The 13,875-nt window shown below is 53.5% G+C and overlaps 1 protein-coding gene and 1 pseudogene across 1 annotated transcript; one reads left to right on the top strand and one right to left on the bottom strand.

Moving 5' to 3' along the window:
• Positions 1 to 6,713: 6,713 nt before the first annotated feature.
• Positions 6,714 to 7,018, bottom strand: LOC119158698 (annotated as a pseudogene).
• Positions 7,019 to 8,900: 1,882 nt separating this feature from the next.
• On the top strand, positions 8,901 to 10,241 carry LOC119159044. The gene is made up of 3 exons (XM_037411564.1): positions 8,901 to 9,044; positions 9,411 to 9,563; positions 9,915 to 10,241. Exons 1-3 carry the CDS (start codon positions 8,901 to 8,903, stop codon positions 10,239 to 10,241), a joined length of 624 nt encoding a protein of 207 aa, XP_037267461.1.
• The last annotated feature ends 3,634 nt before the right edge of the window (positions 10,242 to 13,875 follow it).

Raw genomic sequence — 13,875 nt, 5'->3', positions numbered from 1 at the left:
CCAGCCGTCACCCCTGGGAGAGCTGGGGGAAGTTCCCTTGCCTCTCCAGTGGTGCCGGGTTGTGCTCCAAGGTGAGGAGGCCTTTGGGGCCTGGAAAGACGACATGATGAAGCACTAATGCCAAGAGAAGGTGTATCGCCTGACGGCCAGGGAGGAGCCCCAGCCGGTGGGGACACGTTTTCTGCAACCCCTCCTCTCCCTCCACGGGGTATGCAGGCATCTGGTGGCATGCACTCGTGTCTCTCCAACCGGTTTAAATGTCCCCACACCGGATCCTCCTCGACTGTGGGTAAGACTCTCCCTGCCCCAGACTTGCCAAGGAATGGCAGAGGCCCGGTCCCTCGACAGCAGCTCTTGCCAGTCAAGACCAGGCCGCGAACCCCCGCAGCACCTCCGCCTTGCCGTAACCCCTGTGCCCGGTGAAGCTGCCCCATTCAGCGCTGCAGCTGACTTTGGCCAAGCCTTGCGCTGACCTGTTGGAAAGAAATCTCCTCAGTGCCCTCCACGTGCCTTGCCTGATGGAACACCAGGTGGGCTTTGGCTTTCCGAAGACCAGCCCTGCGTACTCGGGCAGCTTGGCAAATGTTCTCCCCAGAGCAAAGGGCATCAAGAGGAACACGGCTGAAACCATTGGCACAGCCCGGCTGCCTGGAGACGCCATGGCTATGACCGTGGGCGAGCGGAGGCAGAGGGAAGAGAGAAGAAGCACACGGCACGTCCTTAAAACGAGGATCTGCGGGTGCTTGCTGACACGTGCGGCGTGGAGCACAGCTGGGCCTCTTCCTGCCAAGGAGCTGCAAACACTCGCACTGCACTGCCCCAAGCCACATCCCTGCCTGCGCGGGACTCCTCCACCACTGAGCCATCCTCTGCCACACGCCCGCTGACACAGTCCTGCCCAGACACCCCTGGCGTCTCATCCCAGCACATGAAAGGCACTTGCACGGCAGAGCAAGCATGTCAGAAATGAGGAAATGAAATGGCAGCACTGACGAAACCAAAACACAACATGTGCCATTAGGTAGGACATTTTGCTTTGGAGGTGAGCCTGCTGGAAAATTACTGCCCGCGTGCAGTGACTGTGCGCCTGGGGCGGTGCAGAAGCAGTATAAAGCAGGCCCTTCTCCTCACTCTCTCTCATCCACTTCTCTCGCCTCCGTCTCCTTGTGAACAAGGTGAGTTTGAGGCGCTTTTTGTCTTCATCCCATTCCTGACTCTTAACCTCCTCTTCCTCCGCCCCTCCTCCTGGGATTCTCAGCACATACCTACCCTTTGTCCTGTGCTGTGTTTTGAGGCTGCTTGCCATGGAGAGGGAAAAGGAGCAGAAGGTGTGGCATGGAGAAGCGCTGAGATTTGGCTGAGGGGTCTCCTGAGCTATGAGCTAGGTTGAGACCTCCCTGGGCTTTGTCAGTGTCGGTGGGGCACTTTTGCTCTGAGGGAAGGGGTCTCCCTCATTGTAGGGTGACAGGCTGCTCTTCAACCATCCTCTGTGCTTTGATTTCCCCTGCTTCTCTCTCCCAGGTGCACCTCCAGCCCCAAGCCATGTCCTGCTACAGCCCGTGCATGCCCTGCCGGCCCTGCGGCCCGACCCCGCTGGCCAACAGCTGCAACGAGCCCTGTGTCAGGCAGTGCCAGACTCCAATGTCTTCATCCAGCCCTCCGCCGTGGTGGTGACCCTGCCCGGCCCCATCCTCAGCTCCTTCCCGAGAACACCGCCGTGGGCTCCTCCACCTCCGCTGCCGTTGGCAGCATCCTCAGCTCTGAGGAGTGCCCATCAACTCCGGGGGCTTCAGCCTCTCTGGCTTGGGCAGCAGCATTTGCGGCAGGAGGTGCTTCCCCTGCTAAAGCTGCTGGCCATGGCCCTGGGTTAGAAGGCACCCAGGGACCCACACGATGGTACCGCACTGGGGACGGAGCATCGGCTTGTTGCTTCCAGAGGGGCTGAGCAACCCCAGCACCCCTTGCAAAAGGACAAGGCCAGCCTGGGCTCTCAGAAAGCACAGCCCGTGTCTGCCCTTCACGTGCTTCCACTCTTTCTTTTGCCCCCTGTGTCCTTGTTCTCTTGTGGTCTCCTCAGCTGCGAGTACCAGAAAGGCAGCCTGGGGGGTGGCCAGCTGGCCCTGCTCCCTCTGTGGGCAGGCAGATGGACAGCTGGCAGCATCTCTGCCTAGCTGAGGGCTGCAGACTCCTTTCTGCCCCTGGTGCTCCCTGCACTGGGACCTTCACTCAGGGTGACCTTATTTCCCTCTTTTGACTCATTAAAGTTCCGCTGCATCCCAGCCCATGTCTCTGTGTCATCTTTCTCAGGCAGATGATCTCCCAACACATTCAGGATGGTTCTGTGAGGGGTCTGTTGGAAATAAATGTGAAGCGATTACTAGAAGCATCGTAGAGGGTCTTCCTGGGATTGACTGAAGTTGTTTTGTTAAGAACCAGTTACCTGGTTCTTTGTAGTTTTTGGTAGAATGGTCTTGAGAACACATACGTGGTTTGGGTTTTGCTGGACAGTGTTTGCTAAGCAGCAACCTTGTCAATCCAACCCATTCCCCAAATAGCAAGTAGGCTGGGTGTGGACAAGAGACTGGGAGGGGACACAGGCAGGACAGCTGACTCAGACTGACCAAAGGGATAGTCCATACAATATGACATCATGGTCAGCAATACATTCTAAGAGAAAGAACAGTGAGCATCAGGGGACATTCATTATTAGGGAGTTTCTTTTCTGAAACAACTGCTAAGTGCATTGTGCTCTGCTTCGCAGGAGTGGCTGGACATTGCCTGCTGATGGGAAGTAGAGAATAAGTCCTTTTGCTTTGCTTCATTTCCACACATTTTCCCTGCTTTACTTCATTCAACTACCTTTATCTCGACCCATCTGGTTTTAATCTTATTTTCTCCCCCCTTTCTCTGAGGAAGGGCAGTGATAGAGCGCCTTGGTGGGCACCTGGCAGCCAGACAAGGTCAACTCACCACAATCTTTTTGGTGTTCACCATGGGACTCGGGACATCAGCAGTTTCGAATTGAGCATGGTATAGCTGTAGTAGTTACTAACTGGCATGCTTTTGTGTGAGTTTAAGAGTGCACTTGCTGCACCCTTTATCTCTTTATTTTGCTAAGCCTGGGAATACATTCACAGAACCAAAGACTATGGCTTTGCCCTGGCACTGACGCCCTTACTGTGCTGGGGGAGCTATCTACCGGAGAGGGTGAGGAAATACACCCTTCCAGTCTAGGACTGCTGTGAGTTGTTTCGTTGTGCAGGCTCCTGAGGTCCTTATTCACCCTAATGTGAGGTATTTAATGTTACCTAATTAACACTGTTGGCTTAATGTGGGGTTTGCAGAATCTGATGTCAGGCTGGTGTAAGAGGAGGCAACTTTTGGGTGCAGCAACAGTGAAACATGCCCTGAGGTGATTGTTCCCTGGGTGACAACTGCTTGAAAACCAGCTGCTTTTAGCGTGGTACTGGGGCTTGCAGTGAGTCTGTCAAGCCACGATTCAGTACTATCAGAGGATAGTGGTTAAGACAAGGACCCAAACTACCTCCAAGAATGCCATGATTGAGCCAGGCATCCAAACTACAATTAAGAACATGGCAGTTGAGGCAGAGACTTAAACCCCACCTGAGAACACCATGGTTGAGACAAGGAACCAAACACCACCTACAGTAATTGCTGCAGTAGTGAAAAAAAATAGCAGACAATGAAGTCAATGGGTCTATGTCATTGATTAGTAAGGGAGTGAGGAGGAGGAAGAGTCTGATGGGTAAGCAGGTACTTCAGCAAAGAAATGGGAGGAAGAAGTGAGAGAAATCACTCAAGAGACGAAGTACCCAGTCCCTGACCTTGAGAGAACCTGGGGAGTTCTGGTGGAAAGAGTTCTGGTGGAGAGTACAGGCATCAGACAGGTAAGCAGATGACTGCCTGGCAACTCCAGTGCTGGGAGAGTGGGGTCAATGGTCAGGAACTGGAAGGTAAGGAAGCCCAACAGCTGAGATCCCTCGCTAGGGACTGGGGAGCTGATTGTGGAATTGGAAAAGAGGCAATGAAATACAGTCTTGGGAGGCATCTCCTGTCAAGTGTGAGAGCAAGATATCTGTTCAAGGAAGATTTTGTGGTTTAGCAAGGAAGGTGGACTACCACTTAGGAAGGCATCAAGTACCTGAGAGAATTAGTGGTGCTGGAAGTCATCTACCATGATCTCAATGACAACAAGGTCTCTGAAGGTCTAGATAATGCTCTGTATATATGGTTGTCCAAAATGCACCTGTGTCATACTTTAACAGCTTGGCAGCAACATATTGCCCAGGTTTAGATACATTAACTGTGGAGAGAGCATCTTCCTGTCTGAAATTTTGAAGAAAATCTCTCTCCCTCCGTGTCTTCGCAGGCCAACACCTCAGCTGTGAAGAGTGCCCCACAGAGCCAATCCCCTCCTGCTGTGGTCAGGGGGAAAGGAAGACCAGGACCACGCTCCATGTCCCTTTCTGATTCTTCCTGTGTGACCAGGGGAAGGGGGATGGTGAGCCCACTTTTAAACTGGAATCTTGTGTATGCACGTGAACTGAGAGGGAAGACAACTGCTGAGGGGCCATGCAAGAAGGCTGTCAGTTTAGTTGCTGTTTAGTTACCCCATCATGTGGGTCAAGAAAGCAGAAGTGTTGAGAAGGGCAAAAGATAATTCTGACTCTTCTGAAAGGTGGATTGGCCATGAAATGAAGCAAAGTCAATGAACCTGCACAGGACATGCAGTTTTGGTGGGTAAAATGGGAGGGGCGAACGTTGTCACATCCTCTGTAAAGGAATGAAGGCAGTGGGTTGGTTATCATTGATAATACGCAGCTGTGGCCTTGCCTCAAAGGCAGTGGGTTATTGTCATGGACGATGTGCAGCTGCAGCTCATCCTGCTAAGTGGTTAAATAGCCCTGAGACGTGTGGGAGAGAGGCTGGTTGGAGGAGGAGTGGTGTGGTCTGACTTCTGGAGTAAGGAGAAACAGCATGGATGGTAGAATCTGACCCACGGTAAAGCCTTGTTGCAGCCAGCTAGTTTGTTTGTGCTGCAACAATTGGTACCTGCTGTGAGGCTGAGTTGGACTACGACTACAACAGCTGGTGTCCAATGTAGCTGAGACAAGCGGGAGAACCTGTGACCCATAACAGACACTGAGAGGTGAGCTATTGACAACCAATTGATATGGGTGTATTGCAATATTTATTGTCTGTCTTAACTCAACTTACAACTGAATCCCCATCACCTGGCAGCCAGACAATATCAACCCACAGCAAGCACAGTTGTTAATTGCATCTGCATGGTCCTTCCCTCTGTGGAGGCTGCAGCACAAAGGGTGATGAGGGCATAGTCCCGAGGATGCATGGGGAGCCTTTACTGCTCACAAAAGGAGGGGACGGAGGGACACAGCACAGTGGCCCTGTTGGGGGCACTGTCACTTTCAGGAGAGGAAGTCATCCATGACTCCTCCAGACCCATGGCCATCAGGCCCAGCTTTGCTGAGCCTTTGCCCAGATATACCTTCTTGGCCTCAGTGCACTTGCTTCAGAGATGTGTGTGGCCACTGCTGATGTCAGTTGAGGAGCCTAGGCTGTGGGAGGGCAGCAACCCCACAGGCGTCTGGGAATTATTCAGGTGGGGTGAAGAAAAATGAGGGCGATGGGGGGTAGCAATTCCTCTTCCCCTTGTTGCTGCTGTGCTGGAGAAGGAGGCTCAGGCAGGACATGACCACGGAATGGTTGACCAAAAATGATGAAAGAGCTGTGACATGCTGTAGAACATCACACCTAGCAATAAAAATGTAGGTAGAGCCCTGATCAACAACTGGCTTGGCAGCAACCAGCTATGTCTCCCCACGTATCCTTCAGCCAATGCTAAGCAACAGCACAAAAGCAGGGCCAGGAAAAGATGCTTTTGCAGAGATCCCATCAAAAGAGGTGTGGCACTCAGCACTGTTCCTGGACACCAAGGGCTGTCATCAAGATCCTGGACTATATGACCAGAGGTGTAGCCAGGAGATTGATGGGAATGATCATCCCACTCTGCTCAGCACCCACCAGACACAATCTAGAACACTATGTCATCTTTGGGGCTGTAATGCAAGAAGGACCTTGACTAAGCAGAGTGAGTTCAGTGCAGAATGGACAGGATGGAGAGAGGACTAGAGCACTTGCTTGGGGATGAAAGGCTGCAGTAAACATCTTGATGAGCGTTGAGAAATTAATGCTTTGGTGGGAAACCCAGAAGCAGCTTTGAGAGCTATGGTTGTTGAACTGTGTGAGGTAATTCTTCCAGCCTCAGCTAGGCAGAGAAATTCAGATAACAGAGGGTCACGCTAAGTACACTCAAAGCAAGCCTTTGTTAAAAATCACAGCAGGACCACCCCTAAGAAACATATCTTTCCCCAGACATGTTGGCAGGATATCTGCAGAGAAAATGATGACAATAAGGCATAGTATGGGATGCAGCAGAACTTTAATGAATCAAAAAAAGGAAGTGGGGTTGATGTGAGTGGAGGCCCAAGCACAGGGAACAACAGAATTCATGTCTGCCCAATGGCTCTTGCAGAGATGCCACCAGGTGTCCATCTGCCTGCCCCGAAGAGGGAACAAGGCCAGAAGGTGCTTCCTAGGTGGCCTTTGTGGTGTTTGCAGCACAGGAGACCACAAGAGAATGGTCTTCCCGAGAGCCATGGCCAGCAGCTTTAGCAGGGGAAGGACCTCCTGCCGCAAATGCCGCTGCCCAAGCCAGAGAGGCTGAAGCCCCGGAGTTGATGGGCACTCCCTCAGAGCTGAGGATGCTGCCAACGGCAGCGGAGGTGGAGGAGCCCACGGCGGTGTTCTGCGGGAAGGAGCTGAGGATGGGGCCGGGCAGGGTCACCACCACGGCGGAGGGCTGGATGAAGACATTGGAGTCCTGGCACTGCCTGACACAGGGCTCGTTGCAGCTGTTGGCCAGCGGGGTCGGGCCACAGGGCCGGCAGGGCATGCACGGGCTGTAGCAGGACATGGCTTGGGGCTGGAGGTGCACCTGGGAGAGAGAAGCAGGGCATGGGGGCTGGGTGAGGAGCAGCCTGTCATACCACAACGAGGGAGCCAAGGCACGAGCTGGAGACGAGAGCTGGAGGCTGTGTAGGGAGGCACAGGGGCTGCTTCTTCCCTATGGCCCAAAAGTGCCCTGCCGTGAGGGACCAAGCCCAGGCACCTTCCCACCTAGCCCATAGCTCAGGAGACACCTCAACCGAGACCCAGCCGCTCCCCACGCCACAACTTCAGCCCCATTCCCTGTGCCATGAAAGCTGCTCCAGGACCCACGGTAGGAGAAACCAGCAGCTCTGTGGCGAGAAATCCCGGAGGAGGAGGAGGAGGAGAAAGGTCTTCAGACTCACCTTGTTCACAAGGAGACGGAGGCGAGAGAAGTGGATGAGAGAGTGAGGAGAAGGGCCTGCTTTTATACTGCTTCTGCACCGCCCCAGGCGCACAGTCACTGCACGCGGGCAGTAATTTTCCAGCAGGCTCACCTCCAAAGCAAAATGTCCTACCTAATGGCACATGTTGTGTTTTGGTTTCCGTCAGTGCTGCCATTTCATTTCCTCATTTCTGACATGACCACTAGGGCACGGAGGCTCTTTTGAAGATTGGGATGAGGAGCCCAAGGATTTCCTGAGCAGGACCATGTCAACATGGCCAGAAGACATGCCCCTGAGCACTGGAGGGGTCTGTGCAGATGGAGGACATCATTCTCAGGCGATACAGTGAGGTTGTTCTCAAAACCCTGTGCAGGAGGGTGCACATGTCTTCCCACCAATGCCGTCCTCCCCTGAGTGCCCAAAGCTTCTCCAAATGAGGACAGGCCGCGTCCTTCTCCCTGGGCAGGACTGTCCCTCCCTGCCCCTCTGCTCGCGCCAGCAGTCGCTGATCATTGCCTCTATCGGCAGGTGGGCTGCGCGGCCGGTTTCAAATGGCTCCGCCCAAGGAAAACTTGCCTTTCTGGAAGACATTTGCTGCTTTCCTTGGCAAAGACAACCCCTGTCGTGGCAGCCTCTGGGGGTGCGCAAGCAGTGCCCTCAGCCCTGATGGGACACGGGCCTGCAGGCAGCCCGCGCTCCTGGCTTGGCCTCGTGCCAAAAGCTGACACACGCCAACCCAAAATTAGAGTGTGACTGGCCGTGGGTAGGGAGAGTCTATCCCAGGAAGCCTGCCTACTGCAGGCATCGCCTTGCCCTCCTGGGACGCGTCCCAGCTGCCTCCACGTCTGCAGGGCAGGGAAGAGCATCACCTCCTCGATGTAGTCTGAGAGCTGGTTTCGTGCCTTCCGAGCCCACCCCCTCCTTGAGCATCCCCACGCGCGTGGCACGGCAGGGTCCTGCCAGCCGTCACCCCTGGGAGAGCTGGGGGAAGTTCCCTTGCCTCTCCAGTGGTGCCGGGTTGTGCTCCAAGGTGAGGAGGCCTTTGGGGCCTGGGAAAGACGACATGATGGAGCACTAATGCCAAGGGAAGGTGTATCGCCTGACGGCCAGGGAGGAGCCCCAGCTGGTGGGGACACGTTTTCTGCAACCCCTCCTCTCCCTCCACGGGGTATGCAGGCATCTGGTGGCATGCACTCGTGTCTCTCCCATCGGTTTAAATGTCCCCACACCTGATCCTCCTCGACTGTGGGTAAGACTCTCCCTGCCCCAGACTTGCCAAGGAATGGCAGAGGCCCGGTCCCTCGACAGCAGCTCTTGCCAGTCAAGACCAAGGCCGCGAACCCCCGCAGCACCTCCGCCTTGCCTGTAACCCCTGTGCCCGGTGAAGCTGCCCCATTCAGCGCTGCAGCTGACTTTGGCCAAGCCTTGCTGCTGACCTGTGTGGAAGAAGATCTCCTCAGTGCCCTCCACGTGCCTTGCCTGATGGAACACCAGGTGGGCTTTGGCTTTCCGAAGACCAGCCCTGCGTACTCGGGCAGCTTGGCAAATGTTCTCCCCAGAGCAAAGGGCATCAAGAGGAACACGGCTGAAACCATTGGCACAGCCCGGCTGCCTGGAGACGCCATGGCTAGTGACCGTGGGAGCGAGCGGAGGCAGAGGGAAGAGAGAGAAGCACACGGCACGTCCTTAAAACGAGGAGTCTGCGGGTGCTTGCTGACACGTGCGGCGTGGAGCACAGCTGGGCCTCTTCCTGCCAAGGGAGCTGCAAACACTCGCACTGCACTGCCCCAAGCCAACATCCCCTGCCTGCGCGGGACTCCTCCACCACTGAGGAGCCATCCTCTGCCCACGCTGACACAGTCCTGCCCAGGACACCCCTGGGCGTCTCATCCCAGCACATGAAAGGCACTTGCACGGCAGAGCAAGCATGTCAGAAATGAGGAAATGAAATGGCAGCACTGACGGAAACCAAAACACAACATGTGCCATTAGGTAGGACATTTTGCTTTGGAGGTGAGCCTGCTGGAAAATTACTGCCCGCGTGCAGTGACTGTGCGCCTGGGGCGGTGCAGAAGCAGTATAAAAGCAGGCCCTTCTCCTCACTCTCTCATCCACTTCTCTCGCCTCCGTCTCCTTGTGAACAAGGTGAGTTTGAGGCGCTTTTTGTCTTCATCCCATTCCTGACTCTTAACCTCCTCTTCCTCCGCCTCCTCCTCCTCTGGGATTTCTCAGCACATACCTACCCTTTGTCCTGTGCTGTGTTTTGAGGCTGCTTGCCATGGGAGAGGGAAAAGGAGCAGAAGGTGTGGCATGGAGAAGCGCTGAGATTTGGCTGAGGGGTCTCCTGAGCTATGAGCTAGGTTGAGACCTCCCTGGGCTTTGTCAGTGTCGGTGGGGCACTTTTGCTCTGAGGGAAGGGGTCTCCCTCATTGTAGGGTGACAGGCTGCTCTTCAACCATCCTCTGTGCTTTGATTTCCCCTGCTTCTCTCTCCCAGGTGCACCTCCAGCCCCAAGCCATGTCCTGCTACAGCCCGTGCATGCCCTGCCGGCCCTGCGGCCCGACCCCGCTGGCCAACAGCTGCAACGAGCCCTGTGTCAGGCAGTGCCAGGACTCCAATGTCTTCATCCAGCCCTCCGCCGTGGTGGTGACCCTGCCCGGCCCCATCCTCAGCTCCTTCCCGCAGAACACCGCCGTGGGCTCCTCCACCTCCGCTGCCGTTGGCAGCATCCTCAGCTCTGAGGGAGTGCCCATCAACTCCGGGGGCTTCAGCCTCTCTGGCTTGGGCAGCGGCATTTGCGGCAGGAGGTGCCTGCCCTGCTAAAGCTGCTGGCCATGGCCCTGGGTTAGAAGGCACCCAGGGACCCACACGATGGTACCGCACTGGGGACGGAGCATCGGCTTGTTGCTTCCAGAGGGGCTGAGCAACCCCAGCACCCCTTGCAAAAGGACAAGGCCAGCCTGGGCTCTCAGAAAGCACAGCCCGTGTCTGCCCTTCACGTGCTTCCACTCTTTCTTTTGCCCCCTGTGTCCTTGTTCTCTTGTGGTCTCCTCAGCTGCGAGTACCAGAAAGGCAGCCTGGGGGGTGGCCAGCTGGCCCTGCTCCCTCTGTGGGCAGGCAGATGGACAGCTGACAGCATCTCTGCCTAGCTGAGGGCTGCAGACTCCTTTCTGCCCCTGGTGCTCCCTGCACTGGGACCTTCACTCAGGGTGACCTTATTTCCCTCTTTTGACTCATTAAAGTTCCACTGCATCCCAGCCCATGTCTCTGTGTCATCTTTCTCAGGCAGATGATCTCCCAACACATTCAGGATGGTTCTGTGAGGGGTCTGTTGGAAATAAATGTGAAGCGATTACTAGAAGCATCGTAGAGGGTCTTCCTGGGATTGACTGAAGTTGTTTTGTTAAGAACCAGTTACCTGGTTCTTTGTAGTTTTAGGTAGAATGGTCTCGAGAACACATACGTGGTTTGGGTTTTGCTGGACAGTGTTTGCTAAGCAGCAACCTTGTCAATCCAACCCATTCCCCAAATAGCAAGTAGGCTGGGTGTGGACAAGAGACTGGGAGGGGACACAGGCAGGACAGCTGACTCAGACTGACCAAAGGGATAGTCCATACAATATGACATCATGGTCAGCAATACATTCTAAGAGAAAGAACAGTGAGCATCAGGGGACATTCATTATTAGGGAGTTTCTTTTCTGAAACAACTGCTAAGTGCATTGTGCTCTGCTTCGCAGGAGTGGCTGGACATTGCCTGCTGATGGGAAGTAGAGAATAAGTCCTTTTGCTTTGCTTCATTTCCACACATTTTCCCTGCTTTACTTCATTCAACTACCTTTATCTCGACCCATCTGGTTTTAATCTTATTTTCTCCCCCCTTTCTCTCTGAGGAAGGGCAGTGATAGAGCGCCTTGGTGGGCACCTGGCAGCCAGACAAGGTCAACTCACCACAATCTTTTTGGTGTTCACCATGGGACTCGGGACATCAGCAGTTTCGAATTGAGCATGGTATAGCTGTAGTAGTTACTAACTGGCATGCTTTTGTGTGAGTTTAAGAGTGCACTTGCTGCACCCTTTATCTCTTTATTTTGCTAAGCCTGGGAATACATTCACAGAACCAAAGACTATGGCTTTGCCCTGGCACTGACGCCCTTACTGTGCTGGGGAGCTATCTACCGGAGAGGGTGAGGAAATACACCCTCTTCCAGTCCAGGACTGCTGTGAGTTGTTTCGTTGTGCAGGCTCCTGAGGTCCTTATTCACCCTAATGTGAGGTATTTAATGTTACCTAATTAACACTGTTGGCTTAATGTGGGGTTTGCAGAATCTGATGTCAGGCTGGTGTAAGAGGAGGCAACTTTTGGGTGCAGCAACAGTGAAACATGCCCTGAGGTGATTGTTCCCTGGGTGACAACTGCTTGAAAACCAGCTGCTTTTAGCGTGGTACTGGGGCTTGCAGTGAGTCTGTCAAGCCACGATTCAGTACTATCAGAGGATAGTGGTTAAGACAAGGACCCAAACTACCTCCAAGAATGCCATGATTGAGCCAGGCATCCAAACTACAATTAAGAACATGGCAGTTGAGGCAGAGACTTAAACCCCACCTGAGAACACCATGGTTGAGACAAGGAACCAAACACCACCTACAGTAATTGCTGCAGTAGTGAAAAAGAAATAGCAGACAATGAAGTCAATGGGTCTATGTCATTGATTAGTAAGGGAGTGAGGAGGAGGAAGAGTCTGATGGGTAAGCAGGTACTTCAGCAAAGAAATGGGAGTAAGAAGTGAGAGAAATCACTCAAGAGACGAAGTACCCAGTCCCTGACCTTGAGAGAACCTGGGGAGTTCTGGTGGAAAGAGTTCTGGTGGAGAGTACAGGCATCAGACAGGTAAGCAGATGACTGCCTGGCAACTCCAGTGCTGGGAGAGTGGGGTCAATGGTCAGGAACTGGAAGGTAAGGAAGCCCAACAGCTGAGATCCCTCGCTAGGGACTGGGGAGCTGATTGTGGAATTGGAAAAGAGGCAATGAAATACAGTCTTGGGAGGCGTCTCCTGTCAAGTGTGAGAGCAAGATATCTGTTCAAGGAAGATTTTGTGGTTTAGCAAGGAAGGTGGACTACCACTTAGGAAGGCATCAAGTACCTGAGAGAATTAGTGGTGCTGGAAGTCATCTACCATGATCTCAATGACAACAAGGTCTCTGAAGGTCTAGATAATGCTCTGTATATATGGTTGTCCAAAATGCACCTGTGTCATACTTTAACAGCTTGGCAGCAACATATTGCCCAGGTTTAGATACATTAACTGTGGAGAGAGCATCTTCCTGTCTGAAATTTTGAAGAAAATCTCTCTCCCTCCGTGTCTTCGCAGGCCAACACCTCAGCTGTGAAGAGTGCCCCACAGAGCCAATCCCCTCCTGCTGTGGTCAGGGGGAAAGGAAGACCAGGACCACGCTCCATGTCCCTTTCTGATTCTTCCTGTGTGACCAGGGGAAGGGGGATGGTGAGCCCACTTTTAAACTGGAATCTTGTGTATGCACATGAACTGAGAGGGAAGACAACTGCTAAGGGGCCACGCAAGAAGGCTGTCAGTTTAGTTGCTGTTTAGTTACCCCATCATGTGGGTCAAGAAAGCAGAAGTGTTTGAGAAGGGCAAAAGAATAATTCTGACTCTTCTGAAAGGTGGATTGGCCATGAAATGAAGCAAAGTCAATGAACCTGCACAGGACATGCAGTTTTGGTGGGTAAAATGGGAGGGCGAACGTTGTCACATCCTCTGTAAAGGAATGAAGGCAGTGGGTTGGTTATCATTGATAATACGCAGCTGTGGCCTTGCCTCAAAGGCAGTGGGTTATTGTCATGGACGATGTGCAGCTGCAGCTCATCCTGCTAAGTGGTTAAATAGCCCTGAGGCGTGTGGGAGAGAGGCTGGTTGGAGGAGGAGTGGTGTGGTCTGACTTCTGGAGGAAGGAGAAACAGCATGGATGGTAGAATCTGACCCACGGTAAAGCCTTGTTGCAGCCAGCTAGTTTGTTTGTGCTGCAACAATTGGTACCTGCTGTGAGGCTGAGTTGGACTACGACTACAACAGCTGGTGTCCAATGTAGCTGAGACAAGCGGGAGAACCTGTGACCCATAACAGACACTGAGAGGTGAGCTATTGACAACCAATTGACATGGGTGTATTGCAATATTTATTGTCTGTCTTAACTCAACTTACAACTGAATCCCCATCACCTGGCAGCCAGACAATATCAACCCACAGCAAGCACAGTTGTTAATTGCATCTGCATGGTCCTTCCCTCTGTGGAGGCTGCAGCACAAAGGGTGATGAGGGCATAGTCCCGAGGATGCATGGGGAGCCTTTACTGCTCACAAAAGGAGGGGACGGAGGGACACAGCATAGTGGCCCTGTTGGGGGCACTGTCACTTTCAGGAGAGGAAGTCATCCATGAC

This window comes from Falco rusticolus, chromosome 18 (genome assembly GCF_015220075.1).
Source record: "Falco rusticolus isolate bFalRus1 chromosome 18, bFalRus1.pri, whole genome shotgun sequence".
Lineage (NCBI taxonomy): Eukaryota > Metazoa > Chordata > Aves > Falconiformes > Falconidae > Falco > Falco rusticolus.
The sequence above is the reverse complement of the archived record's forward strand: the minus strand, read 5'-3'. Positions and strand labels throughout refer to the sequence as shown.

Excerpts from the sequence above, each read along its gene's own strand:
- LOC119159044 (XM_037411564.1), top strand. The coding sequence starts at position 8,901 with ATGGAACACCAGGTGGGCTTTGGCTTTCCGAAGACCAGCCCTGCGTAC. Across the intron at positions 9,045-9,410 it reads GGCTGCCTGGAGACGCCATG|GTAGGACATTTTGCTTTGGA; the intron begins GCTAGTGACCGT and ends ATGTGCCATTAG. Across the intron at positions 9,564-9,914 it reads TCCGTCTCCTTGTGAACAAG|GTGCACCTCCAGCCCCAAGC; the intron begins GTGAGTTTGAGG and ends TCTCTCTCCCAG.